The sequence below is a fragment of the Xenopus tropicalis genome, chromosome 4 (assembly GCF_000004195.4).
Source record: "Xenopus tropicalis strain Nigerian chromosome 4, UCB_Xtro_10.0, whole genome shotgun sequence".
Classification (NCBI taxonomy): domain Eukaryota; kingdom Metazoa; phylum Chordata; class Amphibia; order Anura; family Pipidae; genus Xenopus; species Xenopus tropicalis.
The window spans coordinates 122,294,037-122,321,829 of NC_030680.2; the positions used below are offsets into that span (position 1 = coordinate 122,294,037).

At 40.5% G+C, this 27,793-nt stretch overlaps 1 protein-coding gene across 2 annotated transcripts in view; it reads right to left on the minus strand.

The window, feature by feature from the left end:
- Positions 1-760: 760 nt before the first annotated feature.
- Positions 761-27,793, minus strand: part of tmem184b (transmembrane protein 184B) — a 42,389-nt gene continuing 15,356 nt past the window's right edge. Inside the window, 8 exon segments of one of the 2 annotated variants that reach the window (NM_001045672.2) lie at positions 761-3,676; positions 5,431-5,454; positions 7,834-8,028; positions 9,788-9,957; positions 10,872-10,963; positions 11,504-11,579; positions 12,484-12,574; positions 22,297-22,462. In NM_001045672.2, the coding sequence (NP_001039137.2) occupies positions 3,438-3,676; positions 5,431-5,454; positions 7,834-8,028; positions 9,788-9,957; positions 10,872-10,963; positions 11,504-11,579; positions 12,484-12,574; positions 22,297-22,462 (1,053 nt within the window). In that variant the 3' untranslated portion in view covers positions 761-3,437. 2 annotated transcript variants of the gene reach the window in all.

The following is a 27,793-nucleotide window of genomic DNA, read 5'->3' on the forward strand; positions in this document are numbered from 1 at the left end:
CAGTCAAATGTGAACGGAGTTACAGAAGTGCAGTTGGTGCTGCAAGGATAACAGTACAGTCACCAGTGATGGTGCAGGGGCTCCCCCCCATCGCCATCCACTTTTTAGAGGTCATTTATTCCTGCTCTGGTTGCACAATGACCCCCCCCCCCCCCCCCCCCCCCCCTTTAGTGCTTGTGAACAAAGTACAGCAGAACACTGGGAGCAATGCATGCAGAAAGGCAAAGCGCTAAATCTCAGCCTGCTTTGCACCCATTTTTTTGCACTAATGAAGCCTATAGTGTTGTGCCTATAGCTAACTCCAAACCAGAGCAAGGTACATAAGATAAGCTAGCCACATCAGGCACGACCATGCTGGGTAATCTAGTTGCCCATGTGACCCGAGCCAAAGTAGCTGAGTAAGCGATACCAGCCCCTGTGCTCATTGCTGATTACTGTTAAATGAAATTAACTCAGAGATACACCCTGCTTAAACACAGGGCATTGTAAGCAAATGCAACTTGCTGTCTAATAATAATAATAATAATACTAACTGGGGTGTTATTTCCTCCTGTGCTGCACATCAAAGAGGCAGTCATGAGAACGCTGCATTCACCCCATTCGGAGAAGCTATCCTTAAATGAAAGTCAAGGTACATATTTATTATAGCAATAGTAACATTCCAGAGATCTATTCAGCACACACACTGTCACTCTTTCATAAATATAGGCAAGTGTCCGAGGGTGTGTTTGTAGAATAAAGAATTAAAGACAACACAGTTATTCCATTAATAGAATATATTTTTTTTTTTCGGGAAAGACAAAAAAAAAAAATTTTCCCACACAAATGTTCAACATCCTCCCACTCATCTAATATTGCACCTAAGTTGGGTCACAAGATGACCATGTTTCTCACGTTTTCCAGTTCTCTTAAAGAAAAGCAGAGCAGCCTAGCGATACAACTCCTGAGATGCCCCACAATGCAATTTAATCTCAACAAAAAGGCAGAAGCTTAAACACCACTATGGGCTTATACACCCACTTGCTGGGGCAGGTAATGGAATGAGTTACTTGTTTCTGCCATTGACTTGAATGAACCTTCAAAGAAAAACTTTATCTACAGATATTCATAAAAATAAACCTACTTTATTGTACCTCTCCTGTGAAGTAAAAATCCAACAGCACATTGCGCTGAAGCGTTTCTGGCATGTAGTGTAGCCTGTAGCACCTTTGCTACATATGAGCCCAGTAAACAAATGCATTCTGCCTATTCTTTTAATTAACAACAAAAAAAGGTTTCTTCTTTGTAATTGAAAAAAATAATAACAAAATGAATTTTGGTTCACTGAACTTCTCCCTCCCTTTATAAACAGTTCCTTATCTCCCCCAGACACACCATCAAGTAGATTGGAGCAGAGGGGTGGTCTATTGCGCTTATACACAGGCTGAGAAAACGCCTTGTGCAGCAGTAGCTTCTGAGCAACTCATTATCAGAGGGCTTATCAGTGGGCTAGCAATTTTTTCAGCTTTCCCTCCTCTCAGCAGAACCAAGAAGTGACAGGAAGTGCTAACATAAAACTGGTTTAGTGTTCTTAGTTAGTGGCAAATAGGACAAAATCCACAGATATTACTTAATTAAAACAATAGGCAAAATGTAAGTCCTACTCATTGAGCTCATGTTAAAAAGGGGTGCATACTGTCTCGCTAAGTACAGAGGGGGGAGTGAAGCAGGATAACAATTCATTATCTCTATGCACATTTTTATAATAAATATACAATTTTTCAGTAAAAAGTGAGTGTTAGGAAGACTGTTGAACGCCTGCACCACGGGCAATGATGAACCCCTGGCACTGTGCCTTACGTCCGCCAATTTCTTTTAGCCATGAGCAGCTCAGATCTCTCCGTCCCCTGCTGACGGCACATTTTCCGGATACCTCCAGACAGAGCGGTAATGTATTAAGCAGGAAATCAAGAGTGGCCTGAAAATAACCTTGCTAAGCAGAATAGCTTCTCAAAGCAACACACACAGTCCTAATGACAGTGCAAGGCACGCGGGTTTAGGGCTATGTATGCCAAAATCCTGCCATAATTCTTAGGGCTATGTATGGTATGAGCATTACGCACAAAGGAATTTTCCCTGAGAACAAAACAGGAAGCAAAGCTACTAAAGCAGTTGGCATTTGTATCAGATTAAAAGGTAAGCAATCTTATGTGCAGTCTTTAGTTTGATAGGTCGTACTGTTGCTAACCCATGACTGACTAGTGCAAGAGGCTGTGAAACACAATTCTCTCACAGACATGGAGAAGGGAACCAATTCAGTGGTTATTGGTTAACGGATAGTTATAACTCAGGTGTTTCCAAACTTTAGTGTGAAAAGAAATAAGAACAGCAGGATAAGAGTATTCAATGTCAAAGAAATCAGGCAATGCTATTGAGCCAGTGATCCTCAACATGTACAGCCTCGGTTCCCAGCACTGTTGGAAACTGCAGTGCAGCACAAGCTGGGGTGCAATGCGTGGTTAATCATCAAATTAAGGAAGCAAGGCGCCACAAAACCCAGCTGCATTACTCTGCTTTTACCAGCAGGTAAGGAAAATGAGACAGATTTTGCAGGGTGGGGGGACTCTCTGGAAATACTATGTGCTTTTATTTTCCTTTAAGCTGCTACTGTTTTCTGCTGCCAGCGGTCATGCTTCGGTGGGTACCTAAGGACAAGCAACGACTGCAGACACTCTCGCTGTTAAAGTCCTCCTTAAAAGGCTTCACAGACTAGTAATTAAGTAATCAGATGTCAGACTAAATATTTTAAGCCTTTTCCCCTCACTGTTAGAGGGAGATATAACTAATTGCTGGCAAGAAAATTGGTCCTGAACCTTCCTGTGGGGCATCCCCTTATAACTGCAGGGCACAACACAGAACACATTACCCATTATATATAGCTGATAAAGCAAGACAATTGAACTGGTCTAACAATCTAACTGCTGTGGTCTCAGTTTGTATGTTTAGTTTTTCAGATCATATTAAAGTACTGTGTTCAGGCAATTAGACATAGTCACAACCCCTACATAGCGTATTTATGGCTTTGACAGAACACAGGAATGATGCTTTGCCCTGCCATACAACCATCAAACTTTTATCTTAGATATCCTACTGAAAAGAGTGAACTGAGGGTTTAAAATGTACTTGGGGGGGGGGTAAAACTGCAGGTAAAAAGGTTAAAAGAACATAAATAAAAGCAAGATTCACCACTGCTGGGAACACAGTGCAACAAGCAGTGCACAGAAGAGAACCTCTCCGCAGCCAAGCTACACAACCAAAGATTCATAGAACTCCTGTTATTCACAGTTACTGGAAGTCCATCCAAGAGGGATAAAGTAAATGAGACAATTCCTTCAGAGCTACAGATGGTTGGTTGGCTGTTTCTTTCAGTCAGGAGTCAGTTTGTCCCATCTTTCTTGTCAGAACTCATCATCAGAACTCAGAAGCAAAGTCTTCTCTGTGTCCCGAGCCCCTGATACACTCTGTGATCGGGAGATGATCTGTCCATTGCGCCAGCTCGAGCCTTGTTCTAGAGTGGATTGCTGGGTGTACTGCTGGTATGCTGGAGAGAAGTTGTGGATGGCATCCTGGACAATGTCATGGGGATTCATGGTCTCTTTCAAGCTGCTCGAGATGCTCTTCATTGGGGCGCAGCGGCCTGTGCAAGAATATAGGAGTTTTACTTGAAAATTCATGTTTAATTAGTTGCCTAAAACACGTAACTTTCTGGTTGCTTTGGTACCACCCATATAAGATCCATCTAATATTATTAAAGCCTCTGAAGCAAGAACATAACATATGTAATACATACATGGATACACAGCCCTGTCATTTCTTGGCATTACTGCTCCTTTTAATCCAAACCAGACATTTAACTAATGCAGAGCTGTTCCCACCAATGTCTGTAAGCAACACTCAGAGGTAGGACGATACACACACACTAAAACAAATGTTATATGTAATCAATAGCTGCGCTGTGTAATGTCTCATTGACAGAAAAAAGGATAGAAGCACCCTTACTACTTTAATAATGCACTTCTTATGCCCAAGAAAATAATTTCCAGTTTTAGGAAGAGAGTGATTATGGAGTAAGGCTCTTTCCTATGTGCCACAGAGCCAAGCTGGGATATAGGGGAAAAGGGAAAACAATCCTACGCAGAAAATGGTTCTATTCCAAGCAGTAAGGCTGAAAATAGTAGGAGGCTGCCGTATTATTTGCAGCATCTTAAACTCTCGTGATATTGTGGTCATGGAAAATGAAGTCAGTGCCATTTCTATTTTTACCTTGATGTGGGAAAGTTTAAACAATACAAATCCTGTCAAGTCTGAAGCCAAACATGCAACAAAAACCCCAAGTAATGCCACGCCTTGTCAGCGTCACAATTAGGGTTGGCCTTTCTATATTTTTATCTTTCTTCACTATACATTGGCATCAGGTGTAATTTCTATTGGCCTTTAATTAGGAGTTGCAATTTCACATCAACTGGAGGGCTGCCCATACTTATATGTGGGAATCTTGGTGTAGGTTTAAAAGCCTAAAAAGCATATGGCTATACATGCTGTATTCTATATATTAACCTCACTGTTCTAGCCTAGAGGTTCAGCAGCTCAATTACAGTAATAATGTCTATTGTGAGTCAGTCCCTAAGCTCTGGAAAGTGACAGCTGCCCTAAAAAATGTGCAGTGAATTAGCAGAAAAAGAAATGGGGGAGCTGTTGGGGTCAGATTTCAGCTGCTGATTTGAGTCCTTAACACCAATTCGGCAGCTTATCTGCCTGTGTATGTACACCCCCTGGTGGTCCTAAAATTGGGCAGATCTCGATCGGGCAGGTATGATTTTCAATGGGATCAGGGACCATATCGGCTAATTGATGCAGTCTTTGGTCCGATAGCGCCTATGCCCACTATTTTATTTTGAATTAGCCCAATATCGCCAACAGGCGATGACATCTTAATAACAGACGCAGTAAGGATGTTCCTTAGTTAGGGTTAATAAGTATCAATGCTGGGGCACAAAAAGACCAGGACTAGGATTCAAAATAGGCCCAAATAGACCCCCCTGACCCAAACAGTGACTATGGCATCTTACAGCAGCCCCTCTGGCATTTTCCAGAACCCACAGATTGCCAGTCTGGCCATGGTTTCAGTTAAGTGCCCCCTAGCCATTATCGCTCTTCTAGCAATGATAAATCTTTTGCTTCAAGCATTGTCTTAATTGTGGAATATGAAACATTTCTCAATAAGAAGAAGTCAGGTATAAGTATATCAAGGCATGTAAGCATTTAGTTATAATAGCTGGTCATTGATAAAATGACCGCACAGTGACATACCTACCAGGTTTTCACACAGTAAAAGAAAGAGTAGCTTGTGAACATAAGCTGAGAAGCATAAGCAGACAGAGCCATACCTACCATATGGGCCATAGGTTGGAACAGCTTCGGAGCAGAACCAGGGCAAAAGCAAGAAAAAGAGGGGAAAAAAGAGAGAAAGAACAGGTAAAGAAACAGAAAGATTACACAGTGGCATATAACAGGAATAATCTCTCACTTATCATCTGAGGATCACAAGTCGAGCAGTCATGCATGGAAACAAGATTCACATGATTTCCCCCCCCCCACACACCCATGAGATGCATTCCTTGTGATGAGCCAGCACCGTGCCATCCTTACCATCTTATCAACAAAGTCAGGGGCCAACAGGAAAGCGCCCATACATAGTCACATCTGCACGACACGTCCACTGCTTGCCTGCCCAGCATTCACACAAGCCCCAGCTCTAGAAACGGGGGTACCATGGCAAAGGGTAGTCACTCCCAAATTGTATCTTTTAACTTCTATCACTGTGTGTATGGCAGTGAGGTTAATACTAAATCAAATCTGTTGGAAATACTGCTAACTTCTTTACAAAGTTGCTTGCTTTGCCCCATAGCCGTCAGGTAGGCCCTTTTCTGGTGCAGCACTCAATCGCACTAGTGATGGGTGAGAGGCATGGATTTACAGCAAAATTCCGCATTTCGCCATTGGCAGAGTTTTTTCCGTAATGGGCACAAAATTCACCTCCAAAAAAATTCGACGAGTAAGGAAAAGTTGCAGTTGCATCAAGAGAAGACGTCACGGTTGTGTCAAGAAAGTTGTAGTCAACAGAAACAGGGGGAACTAATTGAGTCTTTCCCATTGTTGGGCCACAAGGGATGGGTGGAAACAAAATGTGAACCTGACTTATACCCAAAAAAGCCAAATATGCCCTAGCTACTATGGGTTCCAGGGCTAGGGTTTAAACTTTCTTTTTAACATCGGTTTAACAGTGCCATTCAGCAAGACTGCCATTTTATAAAAAATATTTTAACCTGCAACCAGGACTAGTATTGACTACAAAAAAAAAAAAAAAAAAAAAAAATAGTACGAGAAGATTAGTAAAAACAAAGTCAGGATCCGTCATATTCTTCCTTTATCCATGGACAATATGAATGGGAAAGTGAGCAGGGTTAGAAAGCTATTACTTATCCTAGAGTCAGTGCTCTGTTGGGGTTGGGTAGTGTTGGGGTGTAGCTAGGGGGAAGTCAATAGGACAAAATACAACTGGTTGGTTGCAATAGGATAGATACAGACAAGCATTTAGATTCTGTTTTATACCTCTTCTTTGTTACACTCAAGTTTAGCATAATACCAATAAATAGTGTTGGGCTCAAAGTCAGTTGTTTTCAATAGGGGAAAACTGTTTAAAAAAAAAAAAAAGTTTTTGTAGCATTACATACAGCAGCCTGCTTGTCTAAGGCACATTACGTAATGCAAATGCTTAGTGTGGGCTTTAAACAATGCTATGTAAATCAAACCCAGCATTAGATAATCAGTAGGCAGATTCTTCTTTACAGATTAAGCATTAAAATTCCATTTCACGGGGTGTTTGAAGAGGTGAATTCCTATCATATTCCAAATATGCCTGAGATAAGCAGAGGGGCTATATTAAGCATAAGTGATGTAGCTAGTCTGACACCAGTCATATGGTCTCACTGCATTTCCATGGATCTGCCACAGTTCAATAACCTGCTGGTAGGATAATGACCTTCTGGGGAAATTCCCTTTATGCCCCTAGTGTGTGCGCGCATGAGACTGCAAGCTTTATTTGCTCACAGACTGATGTAAATAACAAATCATTTCCTGTGTTGCATTTCCTATGTAAAAATCTGTAAGTTTCCCACTAGGTGTCAGTAATGGAATAACACAAAGAATCGGACAGGAATTCACCTACGGAGCTCTGGCTGTAGGTAAATCCTGTATAGATATAGAAATGTTACCCTAGCATATAACTGCATTTCTACCTCAAAATAGAATATTAGAAGGCATTTCAGAGATCCTAAATAAAAGCCTTTGCCCTAAGCATTTGTAAAATCATGGATCTCTAGATTTCACCATGGGCGGGTAATTTATTGCCTATTTTTTTTCTCGATTTTTATTAGTCTAAAGGAAATATCTAGCAGTAAAGAATATAGACCTTACCAGGTCTCACCTCTATGACTATAATTTTATTTAATTCTACAATTATTAGGATTATCCTATTACATAATCCAGAAAGTTATTGACTTCAAGTGGGGTTGGGAATGGTACCATGGGCAGCCAAAAGCAGCTGAAACAACCCCTAAAGATTTCAAACAATGGGGAAGTATTTCCCTGTAATGGTCACAATTCAGCAGTAAACATTTTACAGCAATCCTAGAGTAAACCTTTCTAACAGTTACATGGCAATGGGTAGTGGAGTGAGTCTTGAGTCCTAAGGCATACTTGCAGTAATAGCACAGTTGGGAGCACTATACCTACCCTGGGCATCTAGGCGCTTGTCTAAGTAAACTTTGTAAGTGAAAGCGTAGCGTAAAGCAATGGCTGCAAAAAACATTTCCACACAGATGATAAAGTTTTGGTATCCGGCAGCCACTGTTCCCTCTCCCACGGACACCTCAGCAGAGTCGATTTTGGGGATGGCACCACACTTCTCCATAATTGCTAGCAGCATGCCTAAAGTAGCAGGGAGAAGCAAACACAGCAACACTCACTATTGTTTGTCCAGCATATATACACTGTAATGTTCATTATGATCCTGCTATATATATATATATATATATATATATATATATATATATATTATATATATATATATATATATATATTATATATATATATATATATATATATTATATATATATATATATATATATTATATATATGAGCCCTATATAACGAATGCTTTGATATTCACATGCATGAAAGCAAGCTTCCTCCTATTTTATTTAATGGCAATCTCAGGTAATGTGTGATTACCTACCAAAATGCAGACCTCTATATGGATCACACACATTTTCAACACTTTCAGTCATCCACAGACAGCATACAAGTTTACTCAATGTTAAGATTAAAAGACTTTACTGATTCCTCAGTGTCTTTTGGGTTTTATGGACATTAGTGCGACTAATTTGCAGCAGCCCATAAAACTGCCATAGTGACACCCTAGCATTCCCAAGGCTACAAGCAATATTCCAAATGAAAAGCAGTATAGAGGTGTTCCCTAGTGGGTGTCAGGGCTGACACTTTTATGGCTCCAGGCTGGCTGAAGGGTTTACATTTCAGTCACATTCTTCTGAATACTGCAGATAACTGAATAACTACAACAAATAATGGCAGTATTTCAAGGGCCTTTGCTCCAGGGATAAATGATTTCCAGTTTTTTTCCTTTTATTTTGGCTAGGGTTTTGCTATTCCTGAACCAATAAAACCTGCTCTTTTAGTAACTTCTCTGCAATACTTATACCTCAACAAGGAGTGTCCCAGATATATACCAGCCCCACTGCCGACACAGACCCTGCTAGAGCATGCGCAGTTGAAGCTGTTTTTTGGCTAGCCCCAACTGGGCATGCTCAAGTAGGGTCCATATCGGCAGTGAGACCCAAAGCATATTCTTTTGAATGGAAGCTGGCGCCCAGGTTTGCTGCTGCTCTGTTTTTTTAGGTTGGGGTTTTCTATAGGGCCAGTTTTTATGCAAGAAGGGAGAGGTAAGGGGGGTTGATGCAGGCCAGTTAAGGGGGCTTTTATACCTGGGGGAGGGGTGTAGTTCTCCTTTAAAAGATAAAATAATTCCTCTTTAATTAAAAATACCCTGTTAAAAGATAAGTAAACCTTTATAATAAGCAAATGTAAAATTGAGGAATGAATGTTGATGTAAGCACTTTTGCAATATACATTCAATACTTTTTTTGAGATTCGAAGATAGTAATGGAAATATGTCCTGTTGAAATAAGTATGTTTTGTAACAGCAGCACCCCCTGCTGGTCAATTTCCGAGCACGATTGAGTCAAGAACTTAGAAAAAAAGAAAATAGGGCTGTGGTGAAGTTTCCCTGTCTAGGAAAGATGAGAGAGAAGTTATCTGAAGTTTTGGATGTTTTCCTAAAGGTCTCTTCTTTCTCCTGACAGACTCCTTGACTGGATCACAGCAGGTGGTGCTGTTGTAACAAAAATCAATAAAGTAACTTGGAATCTTATAAAAATAAATTAATGTAAATTGCAAAAGTGCTTAGAATAGCATGTTCATCAATTTTACTTTTAACTTGTTTTAAATGTTTTCTTATACTTTAAAAGTCTGCCAGCCTTGTATAAAGACTAAAACAAATTAAAGGAATACAGGATTAGATTGCTTGCTAAAAGGTCAGGCCAGGGTGCAATAATGAAAAAAAAAAAGGCTCTTCATGTTAAAGTGTACTGTGGGTTTCTGTGAGACTTACCTTGCCAGAAGGACAGAAAAATGACAGATTTCACCATAAAGAACTTAAGAACAGGGCTGTATGGGCTCAGCAGCTCCCTTGTGGCAAAGTAGAAGAGAAAGAGAGCGTAGAGTGCCAGGCTTACAGAGATGTTGTAGATGATTGTCACATAGAGGTAACCACTTGCCACACTGCAAAAACAAAGTACAGCTTATAAGTCTAACTCCTCTCTTATAGGAATTTATAGGGAGTCCAGAAACTTTTGAAAGTATATGCGTTGACAGAGGTCCAGTGTTTATAGTTGACTGGTATATTCTTTTTCTGAGAAGCATTAAGCTTAAGGTGGCACATGGTCAGATTTAAGCTGCATATTCGGTTCCTTTAGACAAATTAGGCAGCTTATCTGACCATGTATGGAGCCCTACCACAGGCCTCCCTAACGATATGTGCCCTAAAATATGTCCAGATGTTGATTGGGCAGGCTTGATTTTTGTCAGATCGAGGACCACATCACATCATCACATCCGTCTTTCTGTATCCTCTTTACTGTAATGTGATCACATTAGCACGATAGATTTGCTCATTTGATGAACTTGCCAAAAGCGCAAATCTTACTGTGTATGGCCACCTTTAAACAGAAAAGCTATTTAACGCCAAAGACCTTGTGTAACATTTTGAGAGTGCAACGGAATCAAGGGCACTATCACACACTTCTGTGGCTCCCAGGAGAGTGCCAAGAATGCATAAAGTAGCTTCCTACAAATCACTGTATCAGCCTGTATGGGACTGGTGGTGGTGTGCATTATTGGCTTTCAAACTGAAATAAGTGTGGATTAATATTAAGTGATTTATACATTTTTATTTGAATCTAGATGCGTCTCACCAATAAATGTACTCACCAGACAAAGTGAGAGACAAGGTGCCTACTATGCTTGCAGCCACTGGGCATGTAACCTAACCTATTACTTGGATCAATGTAACTGACCAACTGAAAAACTGCAAAGAAGAGGGCATTCTGTAACATAGCACAAGTGAATAGTGCAGCACTTTGTTCTTAGAATATATTCTGGCAGCACATAAAACAGTAAGATAGCAAGTTACTTACTTAAAGTCGCCATCCCTGTACTTGCCAAAGGCCTGGAGTATGACTGTTACAGCTGCCATTAGTGGTTTCACTACACAGAATTGTAGAGTAGCCTGTCAGAGCACAAAATAAAGAATTTGTAAAACCCACATGGATTGTTTCTCAGACACAGGAATAGCTCAATTCTGAAACCCATCTAGAAGGGAAACAGAGCAAACACAAAATGGCTTTGCTGGAATCGTTTTATGGTATTTATCTAGGTACTCTAACAGAAAAAACTTGTGTAAATTTCCTGCTAGGGAGACTCTCATTTATATAGCACAATTCTGCCTGTCCAACCTCAGTGTAAGGACATTATAAGACCCTAGGAAAGCACAAGGAAGGTTGTATGCTGTGTAAAACAAAACTTGCCAATAAAACAATGTAAAATGCTGTGTAAAATAAATGGCAAATTTATCAAGGTGTGCTTTATATTATGCCGCCCAGATCTGATGCCGTTATTAAATGCCACTTTAGACTTATGTCCTATGCTCAAAGAAAAAACATGTAAAAAATAACGCTATTCTGTACATGCCAAATCTTGATGCTGGTTTTTACACCACATAATAAATTTGCCCTTAATGCGTGGGGCTTGTAATGGTCAGTGAACTCACCTGTTTACAGAAGCGCAGGAAGCCAATAGAATAAGTCTTTCCCCAAAGGCAGCAAGTGCCATACATACAGCTGGACCTACAAGTACAGAACCAAAGAGGGCATAATAATAATACCACAGGTACACAGCATTACAGGAATGCTATTATCTAAAAATATACAATGTTATAAAGTTCTAAATACTAAAGAGGGAATGTTCTCTTGACCAGCAGCCACCATGGCTATACTGAAAATCCCAATGGGTGAGCTTCCATTTACATTAACAAATGTAAATGGAATATGCTTGAAATGAACCTATAAGAACACTTTGCTTCCAAAGTTTTGGAAAATAATAAATGCTTAAAGTTTAAGTAGTTCTTTCATGCTTAATGGCTGAGATGTTATTTAATATGTATTTTATGCAAACTGTATATCATTAGAGGAAAAGCTGTAAAGCCCTAATTAGAAAAATGTAACCCATTCCCTGGAAGCACTATTTGATCTTGTTTCCCCATGTGTTGCAGCATAGCACAGATAAAGAAAGAACCTGGGCACGTTGTGGGACAGCGGGCACCATAAAAAATGATTACATGCCTTTCAGGAATTTATTAATACAAATGAAATAGCAATATTTAACAAAAGGGAAAAACTGTGCATATTTTCTTGTTGTCAGATTTAAAATGGTGGATTTTTCTGACAAACCCATATCCAGAAAGAAAGGGTAAGGGAACTCTGCCTTTTTTATAATTAACTAAAAGATTTATTACCTATACGACACAAACATTCTTTCTGCATTAAACAATGGAAGGCAATCTAGATGCCACACCTACACGAGATAAACCAGCTAATCAATATGCCACAGATAAACAGATATAGAGAGAGTGCATATAATGATTAATAAGGTTTGTTTTCCTATAGACTCTATTGGCTGACTCTAGTGGCTTTGAACAAAGCAAGTTGGAGAGACAAAGATCAGTGGGTGGGTAAGAAATGGAATACTCACTCAATAGGCTTCCCACGGATCTCTGTCATGATGTTGCTCTCACCCCCAAGGTATTCATAACAAAGGCTTAGGAAGTTGTAGATGACAAATGCTGCAGAGGACATTGTAACAGTAGTGAGAAAACATCACATATCCACTGTAAAATACATTCATAACTTGGCTAAAGGTATTTTTCTCCACAAGTATGATATGATGTGTCTGCATGCAGCGATCCCTTCCAAGGTACAAATGCAATACAGGTAGGGAACCAGTTATCCAGCTCCGAATTACAGGACAACCATCTCCCATAAACTCCATTTTAATTAAATAATTCCACTTTTCAAAATTAATTTTTTTTTCTCTGTAATTAAACACTACCTTGTACGTATGTCTATGAAGATTCTCATTCATCCAGGTCATGATATACAGTATCTAGTAGAATTAAGTCTAAAACAACTGGACTTTTTCTGAGTTTTTCTTGAAAACGTTTCACCACTCATCCGAGTGGCTTCTTCAGTTCAAATGACTGGTAGGGAATTCCCCGGTATTTAAACTCTTGATGGTAGTAGAGTCACAGACATCCAATCACAATGGTTCCATTGAACTTGTTCAGTTAGGTGTTAGCTGAAACTGGTGTAAGAAGGTATGATCCAATCACAATGGTACCAAGATTCTCATTGATGAAGGTGTTAATCCTTCAAACTACTTGCTGTTTGATTCCCACCACCCTTTGGAACATAAACTGGGTGTAATTAGGACTCTACATCATCGGGCTGAAACTGTGGCATCCAATGCAGAGGCCAAGGAGAAAGAATATAAACATCTAAAAGGAGCTCTGAAAACTTGTGGGTACCCAGACTGGGCCTTCATCAAAACCAAATCAAAGACCAACAGAAAGACCAGACCTACAAACAGAAGGGAGGAACACAGCAGGCGAAACAACATAGTCATTCCATATGTTGCTGGAACATCAGAAAAACTTAGGAGAATTTTCAACAAACATCGCATTCCTGTGTTTTTCAAACCCAGCAACACCCTGAGACAGAAGCTGGTGCACCCGAAAGACCCAACACCCAAGCACATGAAAAGTAATGTGGTCTATGCTGTCCAGTGTAGTGAAGAGTGCTCAGACTTATACATTGGGGAGACAAAACAACCTCTCTGTAAGAGAATGGCCCAACATAGGCGGGCAAACTCCTCAGGACAAGACTCAGCGGTCTATCTACACCTCAAAGAAAAAGGTCACTCTTTTGAGGACAGTAACGTGCATATTTTGGACCGAGAGGACAGATGGTTTGAAAGAGGTGTGAAAGAGGCCATTTATGCCAACCTGGAAAAACCATCCCTGAACAGAGGAGGGGGCCTGAGACACCGTTTGTCACCAACATACAATGGCGCGTTGACATCCTTACCCCGGCAGTTTCACAACAGTTCACACTTCCAGTCATGTACTTTGAAGGATTAACACCTTCATCAATGAGAATCTTGGTACCATTGTGATTGGATCATACCTTCTTACACCTGTCAGTTTCAGCTAACACCTAACTGAACAAGTTCAATGGAACCATTGTGATTGGATGTCTGTGACTCTACTACCATCAAGAGTTTAAATACCGGGGAATTCCCTACCAGTCATTTGAACTGAAGAAGCCACTCGGATGAGTGGTGAAACGTTTTCAAGAAAAACTCAGAAAAAGTCCAGTTGTTTTAGACTTAATTCTACTAGATACTACCTTGTACTTGATCCTAACTAAAATGTAATTAATCCATATTAGAGGCAAAACAATCCCACTGGATTTATTTAATGTTTAAATGATTTTTTAGTAGACAAAGTATGGAGATCCATATCTCAAAAAAAGTAAGTAAATCTGTTTTTTGATGTTGTATAAATACTCGCAAAATGCCACACACCAGTGGCAAAGTGGGACTGTCCTTCTACTGTATCATTAAACTTCGATTTTAAGTATATTTAGTGTTCTTACTGTATGCCCCACAGGAGAGAGGCATGCAAACACTGCTGGCCACAGTAACATGTACTTAGTATTTAACAACAAAACAAACTGCCCACTTTGCCTTCTGCCAGGCGACAGCACTATCTGATTCTACTCAGTTTCTGTCTGCAGCCGTATAACCTGCCACAGACAGGGAAATGGAAAGTTCATTTAAGCTAATGGCACACAGGGAGTTTTCTTGCCTTACATTTGGTAACATGGCAAAAAAAAACACAAAAAACATTTTACTAAATATGATATGTTAGGGCAATGGCATGTAGAACTTTGTTGCCTAAAGTATTACAGATTTAGTATGGGCGACAAAATGCCCTGTGTACCACTGCCCTTAGGCTTCTTTTCTTGTTATTCATAATATTGTATTTATCACTTAACTTTCTATTTAGGCCCTCCCCTAGTCGTATTACATTCAGACTGCCTAACTACTTTCTGGTTCTTAGGGTAATTAAGTTCTAGCAACAAAATAACGGTTAATATTCTAAGCCTGACTTCAAAATGCCTTAGCATACCGCTGTCCATATAATGCTAAATATGAATATTACGGTGAAACATCACAGCCCAGCAATGCAAGGGTGCCTTGTAATTTAGAAAAGCCATTGGCTGGCATTAATTACCTTTTCCCAACACACAGAATACTGTGGAACAGCACAGTATACTTTTTGGCATGTTCAGCACAATATCAGCATTCCCATAGAATGTCTTCTGTGACTGTTTCAACTGTCCTAACTTGTGCCAAAAATAGCAAAGCAAAAATAATTTAGCACATACTAAATATGTGCCTTGCACTATGGCCACTAGTCTGGGGCATACTGCGATACATCACAGTTTTAGTACTGTACATTTCATTCTAATATATATATATCTATAACACTATACATATTCCATGTTCTATGAAACATATTATACATATTGTATGTACAATAGCACAAAAGATATTACTTGGGTGCTGTAAAATATTAGGATATCAAAAGTCACAGAGAACATAAGCAGCTGCACAAAAGTCATTTTATAGGTAATAAATATGGCAATAATTATATTTTACAGCAGGGGTTACACTATTCTTTACATAACCGCTTTGTAAAGCTTTAAAGGGAATATACTATATATGTTTTTCTAAACCTATTAAAACATCTTAAAGAACACGGAAACCTTAATTCACTAGGGGGTGCCAAAGCATTTTTCCCCAAGGTGCTTTATATAGGGGGAAGATTCCTAAGCAGCGCCACACTGACATCTAATTGGGCATGCACAGTTGACGGACATTAATGTTACAATACTGCGAAACGTACAAGTCTGAGTCTGGCGAGTGATGCTTTGGAATTAAAAGGTAGGATGGCGGTGCAGCAATGCTTCTAAATTACCAAGAACAGTGTAATATGGGGGTTTTGAACTCACTGGGGGGCTTCTAACTCGATGAGTTTGGCTTTCCCTTTTCTGTTTGTAATGTAATTCTAAACAGTTTTAGAAATAAAATATATATTTTAGTAATTGTGGAATTATTTGTAAATGTAAGCACTTTTAAAAGCTGTGCCTAATTCCTGCACTGCTGGTTCAGACTACATCCACAACACTGAAACAATGCTGCAGTGCTCAGCTGCCTTCAAAGCCTAATTCCCACAATGTCTTGCACGTTCTGTGAATACCATACCTGTAAAGAAGAAAGGCATTGTGGGAACTGGATTTTAGCAGAATGAGCAGCAGTTTATAGCCTACAAAGGAAGATATCGCAAACTATTATAACTTGGGAGTTTAGTGCCCTTTAATAGAACTTCAGGGAGACTGTGGGTGACTCTCCATGGAACTGTTAAGATCCAAGTCTAGAGGATATCTCACAGAACTAGAGAGAGAATGTAAAGAGTGCAGAACTGTTAGTATTTCTGTGCTACATATTTCATCCTTAGCTCCTGATTCAATAAACAGCTATGGAATGGTGTATGTATAACGGTAGCCGTTTATCTCTGCTGACAAAATGACTGGTGGAAAAGGTGATGTGAGCTGATAGGAAAATGACAGTATTAGCTAGGGCAAAAAAATTGTGTTTATTAACATGGCTTACAGTAAATCATTCTAACACGTGTTACTTTACCGGGAAGCCTATTTTATCTGCACATCTTGTTTACGCATACTACTTTTCCTCATGAGATTACACAGCAAAAAAAATGATCCATACCACGGTTTCTCTGCCTTTCCCTAAGATGACCCTGCTTAGTCTGGGGCTCATCTTCATGTAACAATAAGTGGTTTAAAGCAAAATATGCCCATTGTTTATTGTTGAAATGCATTTTACTAAACAGTATGGACGCCCACTATTGGTTCTGACGCATAAATAAAGAATCCCTTTGCTGTAGCAGCAAGCAGGGCTTTACGCTGGTACAACAGTTCAGGGAGTTAAGGACTGGTATAAATGGGGGCATAATGTAGTGCACAGGATGGGTGAGTAATGGATGGGGTATAGGTTTGGGGCAGGCAAGAAACTGCGATGCAGGAAAAATATGAATAATGAAGCAAGCAAGGGATTGGCACATCTGCCAGCTTACAGGTTGAAGCAGCAGTAAAACCGCTCAAAGTACAGGAGGCAGCAGATTATCAGCCATATGTACAAAAGGCATTCCTGTTTACAGAGAAGACCTTTTGCACACATCCTCTGTTTCAGAGAACTCCCTGGGGACCAAGGATACAGAACTGCTGCTAGGCAACAGAATGATGACATGTATTCTATATATTTACTGGTGTTCCCATGGCAGCATGACCACTAGGTGACACCTGCCCCATGCAGCCTCAAATGTCATACAACACCATTATAATATATATATATATTTTTTTATCATTTGTCCTTCAAACATGATGATGAGGATCATAGACACGAGCACTGTTGTAATAATCCAATATCAGGTCTCATGACAATGTGGGGGTGATAGATATACTAAGTTATTATGAGAGAGGTGGGTAAACATGATTCAATGCTTCCAGCAGTTCTTGTTGGACCAAACGTACTTGGTGTGCACCCTCATTACCAGCTGCTTTTTGTTCTGTAGGTAAAACTATGATTTTCTGGATTCTTCCATGAGTTATTTTTTATGCAATCACTGAGGGTTTGCTTGTTTTTGAAGCCACACTTCATAACTATTTATGTCTTCCAGAGGCCTCCAAGTTCAGTCAGGGGTACGCTGGCATGCTTAGTTTTTGGCCTATATATTTATTGTCATTACAAAAAACAACAGAAGATTATTCTATGAGTCTCAAACCCTTCAGTCAACTCTCTGGTACACTAAGCTCTGAGCCAAAGAGTACACGTTTTTATTGACTAAAAGGTATCTTTACCACTACACTTCCGTCTAATGAAATGTACTTTTTTTTTTTTTTTTAATTAATTGTGTTAATAGGATGCACCTAGTCATCTTGATTTCTGCACAGCCATCTCTGAGTATTTCCCTTGCCTTTCTGCCAGTGCATGTTGTACAGAGTACATATGGGACTTTAGTGTGCCCTACATCCACGTTTAAGCAGTGCAGAGCCCGTCTCCTTCTCTCTTAAAATGCAATTATCATTTGGAGGACAAAAGGGAGTTTGATCAGTGGCCATTGGCTAGGCGTAGCAGTGGAACTAAGATATTTGCAGTCCCATAACTAAACAACAAGTTTAGGGGAGCAAATGAAATCCTTTTGAAAGGTATGATGTGTAAACTGGCAATACAGGTATGGGACTGGTTATCCAGAATGCTTGGGACCTGGGGTTTCCCGAATAAGGGATATTTCCATAATTTGGATCTCTATACTTTCAGTCAACTAAAAAATAATTTAAATATATAAACCCAATAGGATTGTTTTGCCTCCATTAAGGATTAATTACAGTGGCTTGCAAAAGTATTCGGCCCCCTTGACCTATTCCACATTTTGTCACATTACAGCCACAAACATGAATCAATTTTATTGGAATTCCACGTGAAAGACCAATACAAAGTGGTGTACGCGTGAGAAGTGGAACGAAAATCATACATGATTCCAAACATTTTTTACAAATAAATAACTGCAAAGTGGAGTGTGCGTAATTATTCAGCCCCCTTTGGTCTGAGTGCAGTCAGTTGCCCATAGACATTGCCTGATGAGTGCTAATGACTAAATAGAGTGCACCTGTGTGTAATCTAATGTCAGTACAAATACAGCTGCTCTGTGACGGCCTCAGAGGTTGTCTAAGAGAATATTGGGAGCAACAACACCATGAAGTCCAAAGAACACACCAGACAGGTCAGGGATAAAGTTATTGAGAAATTTAAAGCAGGCTTAGGCTACAAAAAGATTTCCAAAGCCTTGAACATCCCACGGAGCACTGTTCCACCGATCATTCAGAAATGGAAGGAGTATGGCACAACTGTAAACCTACCAAGACAAGGCCGTCCACCTAAACTCACAGGCCGAACAAGGAGAGCACTGATCAGAAATGCAGCCAAAAGGCCCATGGTGACTCTGGACGAGCTGCAGAGATCTACAGCTCAGGTGGGGGAATCTGTCCATAGGACAACTATTAGTTGGCCTTTATGGAAGAGTGGCAAGAAGAAAGCCATTGTTAACAGAAAACCATAAGAAGTCCTGTTTGCCACAAGCCATGTGGGGGGGGGGGGCAGCAAACATGTGGAAGAAGGTGCTCTGGTCAGATGAGACCAAAATGGAACTTTTTGGCCAAAATGCAAAACGCTATGTGTGGCGGAAAACTAACACTGCACATCACTCTGAACACACCATCCCCACTGTCAAATATGGTGGTGGCAGCATCATGCTCTGGGGGTGCTTCTCTTCAGCAGGGACAGGGAAGCTGCTCAGAGTTGATGGGAAGATGGATGGAGCCAAATACAGGGCAATCTTGGAAGAAAACCTCTTGGAGTCTGCAAAAGACTTGAGACTGGGGCGGAGGTTCACCTTCCAGCAGGACAACAACCCTAAACATAAAGCCAGGGCAACAATGGAATGGTTTAAAACAAAACATATCCATGTGTTAGAATGGCCCAGTCACAGTCCAGATCTAAATCCAATCGAGAATCTGTGGCAAGATCTGAAAACTGCTGTTCACAAACGCTGCCCATCTAATCTGAGTGAGCTGCAGCTGTTTTGCAAAGAAGAATGGGCAAGGATTTCAGTCTCTAGATGTGCAAAGCTGGTAGAGACATACCCTAAAAGCCTGGCAGCTGGAATTGCAGCAAAAGGTGGTTCTACAAAGTATTGACTCAGGGGGCTGAATAATTACGCACACCCCACTTTGCAGTTATTTATTTGTAAAAATGTTTGGAATCATGTATGATTTTCGTTCCACTTCTCACGTGTACACCACTTTGTATTGGTCTTTCACGTGGAATTCCAATAAAAATGATTCATGTTTGTGGCTGTAATGTGCCAAAATGTGGAAAAGTTCAAGGGGGCCGAATACTTTTGCAAGCCACTGTATATCTTAGTTGGGATCAAGTACACGGTATTGTTTTATTATTACAGAGGAAAAGGAATTCATTAAAATTATTTGATTAAAATGCAGTCTATGGGAGATGGCTTTCTCGTAATATGGAGTTTTCTGGATAATGGATTTCAGGATAGTGGATTCCACATCTCTACTTTACATGGCCAACAAAGCAAGGGAGGGGTTGATTTAAGGGTTCAGTTCTCCTTTAGCTCTGTCTGTATGAGTTAGATGTTGGAGACACTTTTCCTATCGACCAAGCTGTGTTTCTGCAATAAGCCGATGTAAAACATGCTCTCTGGAATACAACGGCCCAACATGCCCACAGAGAGTTTGTTCAGAATTGATAAAGAGGGCAACTTTGCAGTTTTATCACGGATTTTCAGTTGCCTTTCACTGGGGTATGTGAGGCCATCCTTTCTGCTAAGCCCCCTGGTTTAGCCTATGTCCTACTGAAACCTGAGCTCCGGGCACAGCGAGCAGATTGGAACAGCTCCTGCCTTTACTTCATCCCATTTATTCCATCCTAACACTCACTGAAAGTTTCCAGCCAGTGTATCAGGTGCTGCCCTTGATAAAAACCCTCACAGAAATGCTTTAGGCACAACTGAACTCACTAATAATAATCGTTCTGACTACTGCAAGCACAACACATTACCTTTCCTCTCATCAAACAACAAAACGGAGCCAGAAGACAGACACAGTGTCCATTTCCCCCAGTGTTAGTGGTTTATCCCCACACACAGGGAGGGCCAGCAGACTGAGGTGCTCTTCACTGAATGGAAAACGTGGCCAAATGAGCAGTTCCTCAAATGTATGGCCAGCTTCATGGTTAAGCGAAACTGCTGACTTATTAAACAGCATAAGTCACTGAATTAAGGCTTCAAGTTACCCTAACCTGCCACTCACAATCCCCTCCCCTCAGCCTTCTCTAAAGCTCATGACACACAGAGGGGGTCAGTGGGCAAATTTACACCTGGGTGGTAACCCATGACAACAAATCAGACATTTGTTACGTGCAGCAGACTGAGAAAAACTAATCAATGACTGGCACCTGGGGTACTGCCCAGGTACCAATTTGCCCAGTGTTGGGTTACTGCACTTGGGTAAATCTGACCAGCGTTAGTAAAGGGGTTCCATAAAGTTGTCACTGTGACTTTTACCACAGACAAATCAATGTTCTCAGGTGATAACAGTGCACGCAAATCAAACCATATCCCTTCATCAAAAACAATCCATGACCATTGCTGCATTTTTGCCTGAAAAAAGTTGCAGCAACCAAACCCCAAACAAAGCTCACAGTGGCATTGTTATTAACAACATAAGCAGAAACTTACACTCCAAATACTATACTATATACAATAAACACTTGTTCCTTTCTATTTCTTAAAAATTCTTAGAGTCACTATCGAAAAACAATAATAAAACCACGTAAAACTGCAAAAATGGTAAAGCTGTCTGAAGTAAATGACTGCTGGTGTAGTTGTTCCCTGGTCTAACAGTTAAAGGAATCAATAAAAATGCACTCAGTGATGGTAACTAGAATGCAAATTGATCAATATGATACAAATGACAACTTTGCCTTTGGTTAAATAGTGACTACAGAGGTTGCTACTCTGATAAACTTTTGCTGCCTTGCTTTGTTTGAAAAAAAAAGTAAAATATTGTATTTTTAAAATAAACACTTTTAAAAACAAAGCAACTATAGAGTGTAGAATAAATGAAAAACACAAAGTAGCAAATTTTAACTCTTTCTGGAGTATCACTACATTAGCAGAAATAATGCCTTCCCCTATTGGATGGGCAACAGAAACCTTAGTGGCTAAACTGACAAGCTAAAAATGCTACAATGCTTGTCTTCACCTTTGGAGCTATGGGGTCTATAAGTTTCACTCATTATTTCCCAAGGTATCCTTTTATTTGCCATAATCATGGAACTGTAAATGGGAAGTGATAAAATAAAAAAAAAAGTTAATTGGCAGAAAAATATCATAAATGTTGCTTAAAAGGGGAAAAGGCCCTTGTTACAGAAGCTCATTCTGTGTAAAAATATTGTTTATATTTATTATTGGCAGTTTGGATAGTAATACAACATGTTTGTATAGAGGACCAACTGAATAAGCACATAAAAAGGGGTATTAATCTTTTTGCCTTATTAATCTCTGAAATGCCAAGTAAAATGTGAGGCATTGCCTCTAAAAATGCAATATCAGGGGTTTTTGCTTTCTAATCTATTAGTATTTAACACATGCTCAAAGGTACATACGCCTCAGACAAAAAGCTATATGAAATGTATCAGTAGTCCTCGGTGTGCATAAACATATTACTGCCCAGTATGCTTGTTGTTGAGACCAAGGGCAGCTGGACACACACACACACTTACCTTCATAGCAATCCCGCACAGTATCAAAGTAAACATAGTACTGGTCATTAGTGAAGAAGAGGAGGCTGAGCCAAGAGTCAAAGGCATATATTGGGACAATGAAGAGTATGCGTACAATGTGGCGCTGTTCATTGGGACAGCTGTAAGAGCGCAGGTGCATGTAGATCTAGGAGGAAATAATGAAGAAACATATACAACATAAGCATAGATATGGAAACCCTGTGGGGAACATTTATTTTCTACATAAAATTAGAGTTGCAATTACTTTGGTTAAAATGGCACATTTTATATAATTTTACATAGCCAATTATGCTCTCTAGAAAAGAATTGAATCAAAACAGTACAAGGAACCACATTTCCAAATTATTCTATTTGCAACCCAATTTCCACAGATGCAGCTCATACACTGTATAATATAACAAGGCGATGAAAAATATATGCGCGACGTGTAAAGGGCCATTAGGAAGCAGCCAAAGATGATTCACTGTGAAGACAAAAGCCCAGGCTATTGGGGAACATGGGCAGCTGCTGTAATCACACACAGTCTGAAAAACAGGCACTTTCCTTGTGCTTTAGGGGTGAAGACACATAGAGCTACTAGTCACAGCTACAAAATTAGACAGTGTTGATTATTTACAGATAAGTGTCTCTACGTGTGTCTTAGCAGAGGCAATTTTCAGTATTGTCTATGGCAGTCTATTTCCTGGTCTTTAGTAACCGCGACAAGAAGCTGCTACTAAGTAGCTCTGTGTGTCTTCACCCTAAAGAGTGATGTGCTAGGGAGACAAACATGGTCCTAGTGCAAGGGACAGAATGGGCTCTCCATGCTAAACCTGGAGAGGTAAGTACTTCTGGTTAAGGGGTGGTTTACAGGCAATTTGGAAAAAAAAAATTATAGCCTTTGATTACAAGTTAATAATGTCAAATTCTCACCAATTATAAGAATGTGCACCAAACAAAGTACCCAACAGTGCCGCTACTCAATCTGAATTACACATTCTCCACAGGATTTTACATAATCCTGAAACCATTTTTAGATTTTTGTTTCCTAATCCTATCAAAAGTAGGCAGAGTAAGTTAAGGAAGATCACTTGTATTTGAACACGCGGCTGTGTCCCGCAACAGCCTAGGCAACCGAGAATGTCTCTCTCAGCAAGCAGTGTGGATCTTGTAGCCTTACAGGATTATAAGGAAGTGTATTGGATTCCCATCCAGCAGGCACATACGCCACATGTTTAATCTCACACTAGGATGTATTAGGTCACATTTAATTACTGGCACTTGAGCCTCCTTAAACTTACCTGTCTTGCTATGGACTGAACTGCAATGTTATTTTTAGTTCTTTCAATCTTCTTTTACTATTAAGACATTCCCTTATGATATGTTATACTCCTCTCTGCAATAATATATAGGTCATGAGATAAAGTATGCTTTAGTGGAATTGATTTAAATCCTACATATGCACATATTTATTCATACAGATCGGAGAGGTCACCCATAAACTCTACTGCAAAGGTTTTCCAGTGGCCAAAATGGTAAATTGCTAGCTCTTCTTTACTAGGATGTCTTAAGGTTGGTTAAGGAATACTGCTATTACAGAATTAACCTCTTACATATATAGGCAAGGGATTATCCCGTTACCCAGTAAACACAAAACCAATGTACGTCCAGTGTATAAACCCACTTATTGTACAGCGCTGTGGAATATGTTTGCGTTTTATAAATACTGGATTAATTTTTTTTTCTAATTTCCTTTTTACCTCTTAATAAGATACTACTTTATACAGGATTTAAAGTAAGTTACAATAAATCCATGTTATTGGATAAGCAAGTAGCCTCAAGGTAATATTCCAGAAACACGGAGGAAAAAAAAAATAGGTCATGAGTATTTTGGCCAATAGATCCCACATTTATGTTGCTATACTTTTCTAGTTCAGTGCCTTTATCTGCCTCTCCAAACTTATCTTTCTCACTATTCAATCAGCCAGAGGCATTTCCAAACAGCAGCCTAATGAGGCCCTATTGCACATAACATGCTTTGTCTGCCATTGTGCTCTTAAGAAGACAAATGATGTTGCTAAGGACCTTCCCTGCCTGCAGTCACTTCCCAAAGAGGGGGAAAACACTGACGCACATGCTGGTTTAACAGGTGGAGATCACCAGGGTCCAAAAATCACCAGTGTGTCAATGCTTTATTACCTATCAAACAAGAAGAAAGAAAAGTTCATATAAACGCGCTAAAATCACATTCTCCAGCACTCAAGTAAGCAAAAGCATGAGCAGATAAAGCTGTTCTGGTCCTGGTGATTGCAGCGACTGAGCTGGGAAAAGGACGTCAATTGGTCAGAGCTTCCTCTGTAGGACACTTATTACCAGGTATGGGCAAACAGGCAGTATTGGGCTCATATGTGCTGCAGTGTAGGTGGAACGCCTGAGGATGGCCCATACACGGCTGATAAATACTGCTGACTCAGCCTTTCCAGTGCAAGTTGGAAGCTTATTAACCTTTATATAGGCACACTGGGAGGGCCTTCATGACCAATATATCTGGCTAATATCTATCAGGCAGGTTTGACAATGGACCACACTAGGTTATTTACCATATATACTCGAGTATAAGCAGAGTTTTTCAGCACTAAAAATGTGCTGAAAAAGTAACCCTAGGCTTATACTTGGGTATATACTTTAAACATCTGTTGCACCCAAACTAGATGCAATGCGCTCGTTGTGCGCACCCCCCAACCCCCCTCCCCCGTGGACGACCTTACGCTGCCCGTAGACGCCATCACATGTCGTGCGTGTAGACGCCAGCACGACATTGTTCCTGCGCGATGAATGCAGCAGCTGCATAGAGAGTAGCGCCCAAGCCGCCCATTCATCTGCTCCCTGCTGCTCTGCTTGTATGTATGTGCTCAGCTCACATAGCGGCATCGGGCAGCGCCAGACATTGCCTGCGGAAAGATCTGTTGCTCTTCGCAAAAATTGCGCCTTTTGCCCTAATGCTTGATCTATGCGAGGGAGAGCAGCTGACTTGTGTAATGTAGGGGGGATCACCTGCTACAGTCCTGTGGTAAGTAGCTGCGATCGCTGGGCGTTCCTGATTGGGTCTTTGGTTTCCTGTTGCAGGGGCTGCAGAAATGATTTTCCTATTTATTCTTACATATACAAACGGGGGTGGGGGGGATATTATAATAGTTGAAGCTGGGTTTTTGTTTCAGTTTTGCTATGCAGCTATGCTGTTTGCTGTATTAGAGAAGGAAAGTTGCCAGCACTATTTATGGGAACTTTAATTGGGGCAAATAACTGTGGTGCTACCCCTTTTCCCGTCCCAGCTACAGTCCTGTAAATCAACCCACTTGTTAGTATGGTTCTGCCGGCCCCTGCGGAGTAATGAGTTGATGATGTTATTGATTTATGTGATTCTGGGCTTACCAAGCTGTGACCCTGTTGTTGAACTACAGCTGTGTGCCAGCACCCTTCCAATAGGTTTAGGTTGAACATTTCTGAGGTATGTGCTAAAGCAACATTTTTCCATTTTTCTGGCAAACGTGGAAGTTTGAGATGAAGTCGCTGCAATAATTGGGGAAATGGGAACAACTCTAGATATGATATGTAACGAAGGTAAAGTGGTTGCTTTCTTTCTAATTCTTTCTAATCTCTAGTCATGCAAAGCACACAGCACAATGGCAAGTACTTGATAATCAGTATGGCAGCTTCCTTAGCCTTCCCAAACTTGCTTTTGTCTGCTGCTGTAGTATTTTTCTTTCCCTAAAGTTATCTATTATTTATTTATCTGTTATTTGATTATTGAAACTTAACAGTAGCGGCTGCATTTCCCACCCTAGGCTTATACTCGAGTCAATAAATTTTTCCAGTTTTCTTAAGGTAAAATTAGGTACCTCGGCTTATATTCGGATCGTATCGGACAGGTCTCCACAAGCCCACTGTTTAGCCCTGGGACCAACAACTGGATCTGCCCGATTTGCCCAGATGGGTGGCCACCAAACAAGCAGATCTCACCATGTATGGCCAGCTTAAGTTATATAAATTGATTTTATACTCCTTAAAACAGTTGTATATGTAACATTTTTACGAAATACTGGTGAACTCAAATATCCTTACAAAGGTGGAATATTATATTGCAGTATAAGGCTTCTCCTCCTTCCTTTATCCAAATAATTAGATTCTAATACTTCTTACGGAACCACTTATTATATGCAATTTGAAGAGAATTACCAAGCCAGCTGGTATCCAAGCCCCAGTTTATGTTACTCTACAATAACAATAGATGTAAGCAGTCATACTAGCGTAAAAACAATTTACTATTTTTATTAAAAAACTGTAACCTTTTTCCCTACCTCAAGCAAAAGATAACATTAAGAGTTAACTACTTCTTAGCAGGCAAGGCTCCTATTCCTGTCAGTGGGAAGCAATAAGTGGCAAGCAGCTGGTGTTTTGATAAGTGCTAAAAGCACCAGTACTGATCCTAACACCCCCTTGCATGCCACAGCCCTCTTGACATGGCAAGCATGCCATATAAAAACAGGAAAACCAGGAAGATCTGGATTCTCCAAGCATGTTAAAATAAATAAATAAAATCTTTCTATATACAGTTAGGAGAAGAGGAAAGGGTACACTAGCACACATGCATGCAGCTGGGCCATACTATGGTATGGACAACTGTTTTGTACTAAAATAAATAGATCTGTTGTTCAACAGCAGTTCAGCAGCAAGTGATGTACTTACACAAGAACACCTGTCACTGGATACCTGTTGTATTGCATCCCACCGGCGACTTACATTTTTGCCGGTGGGATGGCAATTCAGGGAGATTAGTCGCGGGCGACTAATCTCCCCGTGTGCCAGAGCCCTTACACAGAACTGGAAACCCATTGTATTCCACTAAGCTTATCTGTTATCTGCTATTTGAACAGTGGCATTAAGGTTTCTGGCACACGGGGAGATTAGTCGCCCGCGACAAATCTCCCTGTTCGCGGGCAACTAATCTCCCCGAACTGCCATCCCACTGGCGAAAATGTAAGTCGCCGGTGGAATGGCACACGCTGGGCAGGCGATTTGGGCAAATCGCCGAAAATGTCTTGCGACTAATCTCCCCGATATGACATCCCACCGGCAAAAATGTATATCTCCAGTGGGATGGCATACGCGCCGACGCAATCGCCAAGGCAACTTCGGTGATTTCCACAAATCGCGCCGCCGCGTATGCCATCCCACCAGTGATTTACATTCTCGCCGGTGGGATGTCATATCGGGGAGATTAGTCGCCCGCAACAAGGGAGATTTGTCTCGGGCGACTAATCTCCCCGTTTACCAGAGCCCTAAATGCCACTGTTCAAATAGCAACCCAACCATCTTTTTTTAACCTGGTCCCTGATGGGACTATCTGCCGTCCTTGGTGATAACTTTTCCCCAAGTTAAGAAAGAATACTACAGCTGGATTATTAATGTATTCCCAAAACCTATCTCCTGCAAGCAA